Genomic DNA, 9,796 nt, shown 5'->3' with positions numbered 1-9,796 from the left:
TTTATTTTCCTTGAATTGCTTTTATTTTTCCTAATACCTTTAATATATTTGAATGTAGTTTGCTGTTATTTTTTTTGCTTTTTGTCTTGTACATTTAGTTCATTTATTAATAATCTCTTGGTGTTTGACTATCAGCATCCCTAAAACCAGAAAATAGGTTCTTAACTAATAAAGAACAAACTGAAGGTTACTGAAGGTGAAGTGGGCAGGGGATGGATTAAATGGATGATGAGAATACTTGATTGTTGAGAACAGTTGATGCGTTGAGCACTGGGTGTTTTATGTCGGTGATGAATCACTAAATTCTATATTAGAAACTAATATTACACTGTATGTTAACTAAATGTAATTCAAATTAAAACTTGAAAAATACAAAACACCAGCATGCCCATTGGGCTATACTTTATCTGAATACAGATTTAGCTGCTCTCAGGTTTTTCTACATGTGTTCATTTTCATTCATTTAAATATAATTCAGGGATTGATTTCCTTCTGATTCATGTTATTTGGAAGGGTATTATCAATATTCAGATATTGGTGGCGATCACATTTTAGTTTTTTTTTCCCATTTTGAAAAAGAATGTGACCCACATGTCTTTGGGTGGAAAGTGATTTGAGTAAATATTTCATATCTTTCCCTACTGTTTTGACAAATGAATTTTGTTATTCTCAATATGTAAATAGGTTTTTGGACAGGCATAAAATTATTGCACAGCATGAAATACAGGTGTAAATGTAGACTCATTCAACCATTCTTTTTCTTACTCAACTTTTATATCCTAGGATTTTTTTTTTCCTTTTTAAAACTTCATGCTGAATAAGGAATAAATGTGGGTGAGAAGCTTTTCTACAAACACTTACACCTATTGGTCGTTTGATGTCAACTAAGGTGTATAACATGGTTAAAGTCCTTTCTACAAATAATAATAATGGTGGAGGTACTGATACTAGTATTATGTAACATCTGCTAGTTACTACATGTTAGGAACAATCCCCCCTTTTCTCCCTTTGAGACAAAGAATGAGCTCAAGCAGGGGGGAAGTAGGACAGAGGGAGAGAATTCCAAGCAGCTTCTCACCAAGCATGGAGCCCGACACGGGGCTTGATCTCACGACCCTGAGATGATGACCTGAGCCAAAATCAAGAGTCAGATGCTTAACCAACTGAGCCACCCCAGTAACCGTCATTTAACGTTTTTGTTGTCGTTGTTAAAGATTTCATTTCTTTATTTGAGGGAGAGAGAGAGGGTATGAGCAGGGTGAGGAACAGAGAGAGAAAGGAGGCGGCTCCCCGCTGAGCAGGGAGGCCGATGCAAGAGTTGATCCTGGGACTCTGGGATCACGACCTGAGCCAAAGGCAGAGACCCAAATGAGAGCCACCCAGGTGCCCCTCATTTTACATTTCTGTGTGTGTACGTGTGTATGTACATTCATACATACAATTATACATATCAACTATAAAGCAGCACTAACTTTTCTATAAGTATTGCACGTATTTATGTATTTGGTTGAGTGTGTACACATTTATAAGCAAAAATAGTTTTTTTAAAAAAGGGTCTGGGGGGCGCCTGGGTGGCTCAGTGGGTTGGGTCTCTGCCTTCGGCTCAGGTCGTGATCCCAGGGTCCTGGGATCGAGCCCCGCATCGAGCCCCGCATCGGGCTCTCTGCTCGGTGGGGAGCCTGCTTCCCCCTCTCTCTCTGCCTGCCTCTCTGCCTATTTGTGATCTCTGTCAAATAAATAAATAAAAATCTTAAAAAAAAAGGGGTCTGGAAGGATAAACCGATAACGTGATTACAATGACAGAACTGAAACTATTGGCAATATTTTTCAAGGAGAAAATACGGAACAGTATTTTGACATTGAAATGTAATGTTTTTAAAGAAAAACAAACAAAAGCACTAACTTTGTATTTAGAAGGCAACTTTTATAACTGTAAAATTTCAGTGAGCACCATAGAGTATGTCAGTAATATTTAGCAAAATGATAATCTACCACAGAAAAGATTATTATGATACCATTAAAAAGAATGATAAACAGGTTATGGTATAGCATGCACATCATGATTACACTAAAGTCTGGAAGGATATGTTGTATAATTTGAAAATAGTAATTTCTTTTTGGTAGGCTTACAAATAACCTACTTTTTTTTCACTGTGTGTGTGAAGGTTTTGTTTGTATTTGTTTTGTTTTGTTTTGAAAACGTGAAAACTTTAGTGTTACAAAAGGGAAAGAAATAGAGCTGCCTTCAAAAACAAAGTTATAATTCTGCCAGGAATTAGAATATAGTCTATGTAATGTAACTTATAGTACGGTATTGGTAGAAATAGATCTATAGGGCACAGCAATAGAAAAGATGGCTCTAAAACTAAGCTAACAAACTCAAACTCAAGCAGCATAAAACAATGGGGAGGAAAGAATTATTTAAGAACTACTTTGAGACAGAATCTTTTTTGGAGGGAAGGGAGGTTTTACTTAAACCTTGAATTTACATTTTGAAATAGATTCAACAAATTATGTATACAAGAAAACGACAAATATGTTAGAAAAACATCGTTAACAGTGTTATGGGTTAAACTATGTTGAAGTCCGAAGCTCTGGCACCTGTGAATGTGATCCTACATGGAAATAACGTCGTTGTGCAGATGTAATCAAAGTAAGGTCATAAGGGTGAGCCCTAATCCAATATGACTGATGTTCTGTATGAGTCTCCTCTTGTATACAAGACAGAGACAAATTTATACAGGGAGAATGAAATGTAAAGATCGAGGCAGAGATTGGAGTGATGCATTTACAAGACAAGGAATGTCACAGACTGCTATTAACAGAAGCCAGGAGAAAGACACGGAATAAAATCTTCCTCCGAAGGAACCAACCTTACCAAAAACTTTAATTTTGGATTTCAGAGCTCCAAACTGTGAGAATACATTTCTGTTGTTTTAAGTCACCCCATTTTGGGGTACTCGGTACTTTGTTACAGTAGCCTAAAAAAACTACTACACTGTTTTGTTTTTTTCCATTACCTGTTTTAAGTATATTGTTATAAAGATTATCAACAGAGCTTATCTTTCACCCAGTATGAATTCCTTCATGACGAATAAGGTCAGAGCGACTACCAAAGGCCTTTCCACATTCCTTACAGTCATAGGGTTTCTCACCAGTATGAATTCTTTGATGTCTAGTAAGGTTTGAGCCTTTATTGAAAGCCCTCCCACATTCATTACATTCATAAGGTTTTTCATCTGTATGGATTCTCTGATGTTGAATAAGTTCTGAGCTCTGAATAAAGGCCTTTCCACATTCCTTACATTCATAGAGTTTCTTACCTGCATGAATTCTATGATGGTTAGTAAGTGTTGAGGCACTACTAAAGGCCTTCCCACATTCCTTACATTCATAAGGTTTCTCACCAGTATGCATTCTCTGATGTTGAATAAGCCTTGAGTGTTGAGTAAAGGCCTTCCCACATTCCTTACATTCGTAAGGTTTTTCACCAGTATGAATTCTCAGATGTGGAAAAAGTTGAGAACTCTTAGTAAAGGCTTTTCCACATACTTTACATTCATAGGGTTTCTCACCAGTGTGGATTCTCTGATGATCATTGAGGTTTGAGCAATAATTAAAGGCTTTTCCACATTCCTTACATTCATAGGGTTTCTCACCAGTGTGAATCCTCTGATGCTGAGAAAAATATGAACTACAACTAAAAGCCTTGCCACATTCCTTACATTCATAGGGTTTTTCACCAGTGTGAATCCTCTGATGTCGAGTAACAAGTGAGCCACGGCTAAAGGTCTTCCCACACTCCTTACACTCATAGCTTTTGTCAGCAGAATGAGTTCTCTGATGTTGAATAAATTGTGAGTTCTGATTAAAGGCCTTTCCACATATCTTACATTCACAGGGTTTCTTTTCATTAACAGTTTTTTGATGTGGAGCAAGAAATGTGGGCTGAATAAAAGTGGGCATGTCTTCATGGGTAAATATTACTTGACTAAAATGTCTCTTCTTCAGGGATAATATCTTGGTCTCACACATAGATTCCAGATCTGAAAGAAATAAAAATGCGTGTGTTCATTTTTCCTATCTTGGGAGACTGAAACTTCTAAAAAAGAAAAAAGATTAAAGTAAAAATAATATCTGGGAAAGTAAATGCTTAAAAAGTTCTCGAATATGGCTAAGCAATTTTCAAAACTGGTAACAAAAGCATGGACATTGAGGAGAGCCAAGAGAGGAAATTCAAGAGGGTGATTAGAGAAATAAATGCCCTCTATTCTGAAATCCTGATGTCAATCAGAATCACCTGAAACTTCCATAAATATACCCTATTCAGGGATACCCTCTGTATTTTACAGTGATTCTAATCATATATACATGTTTATAAGCATATACTCTCACACACAGCACTATACTGAATATCTTAAAATTTGTGGATAATTGTTTGACCTACATAAGAAGACCACAGAAGAATAAGTGTGGTGAAATGGGGGCGTCTGGGTGGCTCAGTCGTTAAGCGTCGGCCTTCAGCTCAGATCATGATCCCAGGGTCCTGGGATCAAGACCTGCATCGGTCTTCCTGCTCTGTGGGAACCCTGCTTCTCCCTCTCCTGCTCCCCCTGCTTGTGTTCCCTCTCTGGCTGTATCTCTCTCTATCAAATAAATTAAAAAATAATAATAATAAAATAAATGTGGTGAAATGTATGAATGGGGGGGTACAGTCTGAAACTGTGCAAAGGGTGTGTTGTTGGCAAATCCATATTGGGGGATACCCTAGTCTAAGCTGCTGAATGAAACTGGCAAAAATGGTTTCAGGTAATTCTATGGATAGGGCTTGATATATTGGGGGTTCACTGAAAATAGTTTACCTTGGAATTCTCTGAGGCTGACTTTGGGAGAGAAAGCAGCAGCTTGAATATGAGAAAGAAGAATATATAAGAATGTATATAAGATATATATATATATATGAATGAAATATACTGTGAGAAGAAGATAGGTACTCCAAGTCCAATTTTTTGTCGTTCTGTACGTCTGCCATGAAAGCACTGCAAGTATTGATTCTGAGTTTACGAATTTCAGCAAGTAGGTGAATTCATACATATGGAATCTGTAATGAGTGTCAACTGTACATCTAATTTAAAAGGGGGACAACTGGGCACCTGGGTGGCTCAGTGGGTTAAGCCTCTGCCTTTGGCTCAGGTCATGATCTCAGGGTCCTGTGATCAAGCCCCGCATCGTGCTCTCTGCTCAGCGGGGAGCCTGCTTCCACCTCTCTCTCTCTGCCTGCCTCCCTGCGTACTTGTAATCTCTCTCTCTGTCAAATAAATGAATAAAATCTTTTAAAAAAGGGGGAGGGACAATTTCTGTTAAAAATGACAGACTGGACCTATGAGTTTTCCATTGCCTCTTCATGAATTCAGAGGAAAATTAGAGTGGAAGCTTAACAAGAGGAAAGAAAAACCTCACTAGGACAGTGAACACTGGAGAAGGGACAGTAACAATAAAATCTGGAAGCTAAGAAGCCAATGAATGAGTGATAAGTGAGTCTGCAGACCAGAGAAAGTCAAACTGAGCCTGCAGCAGATGAATTCCACAGCACTAATTCATAGTGCAGATCCCCTAAAATGAACAAAAATTGAAGGTATCAGGCATTTCTAATAGTGGGATACACAGAGAATGCTGAAAGCTAAAGAATGAATTCAAGATTGTATTACTAGTAAGACCCCTAGGATCATTTCTCTCATCCCATACAGGATTATACTTCCTTATTCTCACAGAAAACTCGAAATATAGAAATATGGAACCAGAAGGAATCTGGATTCAGGAACATCAGGCATAGTTGTGGCTACCAGTATTGAATTAAGGACAAAGATTAACAGAAAATAAATACACTTGTGATAAAATAAAGAATATATCTGGTCTTTGCCCCTGGTTCCCGGCACAGAGCCCCACAAACCACTGGAATTTCCTGACCGGAAAGTCTTTTGTTATTCACAAGCTCCTTTTGATCATACCTAAGTTTTCCTAATGCGGTGATTAGCTTCAAGGGAGGGTCTGGCCACTCATGACTACATAACCAATAAAAAACTCAGGGCAAGGATTGGGGTAACCTTCTGGTTACTAACTTCCTGGTTGGTAACTACATAATGTACCTGGAGGATAACACACTTCAATTTCTTGGTACCTCCTAGACTTCGCCCTGTGTTATGTCTTCAGCTAACTTTTCATTGTATCCTTTACATAAAATGGCAATCATAAGTACAGTGCTTTTCATGGAGTTTTGTGAGTTGTTCTTTTTGGTTTTTTAGTTTTGCAAGTTATTCTAATGAATTATCAAACCTGAGGAGGTATGTAAAACTCTAAACTTAGCCAGACAGAAATACGGGTAGCCTGGGGATCCTGGTTGCAACTAGTATCTGAACTGGTGGGCACCTTGCCCTTTAACTTGTGGAATCTGATGTTAACTCCAGAAGTGTCAGAATTGAGTTAAAGTATAAGACATCCATTTGTTGCCAGAAAATTTGTCCAGGCCACAATACTGAAATAACCCTGTTGACTTCACCCCAATTTAACCACCGGAACACTGATAATAACTCCCTCAACTAGGAATGAAAGTAAAGGTCTCTTCTCTCAGGAAGATTATGCATAAAAGACCAAGTTACCAAAAGTGGGCTGTCCTCAGTATATTAACCCAACCAGATCATCCTAAAATCAACAAGACCCAATCCCTACTACACAGAAGTTCCAATCATCTTTTTAGCATCTCATACTTAAAAATGAGCAGTAAGTCATTATTTATCAGACATTTGAGAAATGTTTCTTAACATGAAGAAGCGCCCAAAAGAGAAAAAAGTATCTGTGAGGAAACAGAGCAAGGAACACAAGAAAATGCCAAAACATATAATGAATAACCTCAGAGAGCTAACCAAATTAAAAGGGCTCAAGATGCTAAATAAAGGAACACTAAGAAAACATACACACACAAAATTCTTAGAAATTGATAATACAATAATGAAAATATATTTTTAAAAACCCCAAAAGTTTCTGTCTAATCTCAGAATGTACACAAAATTCTGGCTTTGTCTCTCAATTAACCCTGGAGAAATTATAGAGAATTGGTTTTATATGGAACTGATGCAAACTGTGAAATATTCTAGAGTGACTGAAGACTGGTGCAAACTTGTGTGTATTTGAGGGTGGAGGCTACTTGCCTGGAGAAATGGTAACAGGAGGCAAGGAGAGGATGGCCTGGTCGTAAGGTCTTTAAATTCTGATTTAGCCTTTCCCTGAAATGCTTTGGAACCAATGTTGCTGTGCCTTTATGACAGAAACTGGTGGCAACTGCTCAAGCAGCTAAGTAGGATAACCTAATGGTAAAGAAAAAGTCCTGCTGCACAGAAGAATATGGCGGACCATCTGCTCTCAGGCATCTGCTCCTCTACCTTCTCAGCTATTAAAACCCCTAGAGCTGGTGGATTACAAAAAGAGAAGGTATACTCTTCCTGTAGATGCTGCTGCTTTGTGAATGTTGAAAGAGCAAACCCTGATGAGGAGAATTACCTGGTAGAGCAGTAGCAAATAAAATTATCAGTGGTGAATCCTGAGGTCTTAGGGCTTGTCATCCTGAGTTTATCTCCTCCCACTTCTTAAATCTACCTGGAAGGGAACAGGCCTGGATCTATCTCTTGGCCCCTCCCCAGGCACAATGCCACACAAGGTGATTGATATCCCCTTGGGAACATGAACTCACAGGCCAAAATGGCCACACACGAGAGGGTACAACTGTTGTTGAAAGAGACCACAAACTACCATGATCATCTTGACAGATATAGAAAAATTGTAGGATGTGGCCAACACCTATTTATGATAACTCTGACCAAATTAGCACTACAAAGTAATACTGTAACTTGGTAAAAGTTATCAGAACCAATACAAAAACTGAAGTGAAGAACTTCAGATATGCTCCTTAAAAGATGGGGAAAAAGAAATGGATGCCCATTACCAATGTTACCAATTAAGACAGTCCCGGCTACCATTATAAGCAAGGAAATAACAAGTATGAGGACTGTAAGGGAAGTGATAAATCTAACAATATGCAGATAATATGATGATCGAACTAGAAAAACCAAGAGAATAAAAAATTAACTTCAGTAAAGTTGCTGGATATTAAAGATCACTTACAAAAATAGTATTTTGAGTAACATTAGCAAGATGGTGGAATAAGTGCTAGATTCTCCTGACTCCCACAAACACATCAACTCAACAGCAATACATGGATCGATTCCCTTTGTGAGAAATCTAGAAACTCATTAAGAGAATCCTGTACACTAGGCAAGGGTAAAGCCAGCCATATCAAAACTAGTAGGAAAACTGGAGACACCTTCTCACCATGATCCCCATTCATGGGATAGTGCCATACAACTCAGAGGAAACCTCCAGCTTCTCCCAGAATAGAAAAGAAGTTGGAGTGCACATCTAATGACTCCACTTTTCTGAGTGCTGCCTGACTGTCTTGGAGGCTTGATCAGACCTGGCATACCCTAGGCCCCAGGGACTACAAAGAACAGAAGCACTGGTTTGAACTAGCATGCAGGCACTCACCACAGCTCCTTTCCCTGCTCAATGCAGAGTGAGTGGGAGGAAAACTTCAGCTCCCAGCTTCTCCCTGGAGAAGGAAAGAGGTGGACTGTGTGTCAAACATTCCGACTTTTCTGGGGTTTGCCTAAAGGACTGGTTTCTATCTCATCAGTCTCAGTGCTGATGGGACCCAGCAGATTCAAGATATCTGAGGGCCACCAAGAACAAAGACGGCAGTTTGAACTAGCACACAAACTCACCATAGCTCCTCCTCCTGGCCTACTGCCAAATGAATGGGTGGAAAACTCCAGCTCCAGCTCCCACCATCTCCTTGAGATGAAAAGAGTTGGACCTTGCATCCAATTTTCTAACTTCTCTGGAAGCTACCCAAGGGACTGGCTTCTATCTCACTATCTCAGGGCCTGGCACACAGTGGGACCCCCCCACCCAGGGACAACAAAAAACAAAGGGAGTATTTTAAACTAGCATGAAGGCACTATAGCTCTTCTCCTAGTTTAATTCATAGCAAATGGGAGAAAAATCCCAGCTCCCAGTTTCTTCCTACAGGGGGAAAGAGTGCATCAAATATTTCAACTTTTCTGGGGATTACTTGAGGGACTGGCTTCTATCTTGGAGCCCTGGAGGGATCTGGCATATTTTAGAAACTGGGAGCCACTGAGAACAAAAAAGGTGAATCGAACTAGCATGCAAACAATTGCCATAGCCCTTTCCCCCATTCTAGAGCAGAGCTGGCAAGCAAAACACTCCAGCTTCCACATTCTCTCTGGAAAGGGAAAGAACCTGAACCACACATCCAATGTTCTAATTTCTTCAGGATTTACATAAGGAATTGGTGCTGATGAGACTTGGCATACTCTAAACACCTGGAAGTCACTCATAAAGATGGTGGTTTAAACTAGCATGAATGTTTGCAAGGCTCACAGAAGCTCCGACTGGTGAAGGTCTTCTCTTCTATGAGGCTAATTCATAATGAACAGGACAAGTGGCATTTTTTTAAACATGTAGATCCCAACAGAAAAAATCAAGGAAATAAAATGAAGAAATAGAGAAACATAATCCAAAGAAGGAAATAAAATAAAGCTCCAGAAAATTACCCTAATGAAATATAGGTAGAGGAATTACCTGACAGAGAATTTTAAATTACCATCAAGAAAATGCTCAATGAGCTCAGGAGAACAAGGCATGAGGAAAGTGAGAATTCCAA

General features: G+C 39.0%; 1 protein-coding gene across 22 annotated transcripts in view; it reads right to left on the bottom strand.

Annotated features, from left to right (window-relative positions):
• Positions 1-1,758: 1,758 nt before the first annotated feature.
• Positions 1,759-9,796, bottom strand: part of ZNF829 (zinc finger protein 829) — a 28,313-nt gene continuing 20,275 nt past the window's right edge. For 19 of the 22 annotated variants that reach the window (XM_047709534.1, XM_047709536.1, XM_047709537.1 and 16 more), the window contains one exon: positions 1,759-4,046. In XM_047709534.1, coding sequence (XP_047565490.1) covers positions 3,067-4,046 — 980 coding nt within the window. In that variant the 3' untranslated portion in view covers positions 1,759-3,066. Of the gene's footprint in view, positions 4,047-8,595; positions 8,660-9,796 lie in introns of all 22 variants that reach the window. The other 3 variants (XM_047709554.1, XM_047709555.1, XM_047709556.1) reach the window with 1 other exon arrangement.

This window comes from Lutra lutra, chromosome 17, assembly GCF_902655055.1.
Source record: "Lutra lutra chromosome 17, mLutLut1.2, whole genome shotgun sequence".
Taxonomy (NCBI): Eukaryota; Metazoa; Chordata; class Mammalia; order Carnivora; family Mustelidae; genus Lutra; species Lutra lutra.
The sequence above is the reverse complement of the archived record's forward strand: the minus strand, read 5'-3'. Positions and strand labels throughout refer to the sequence as shown.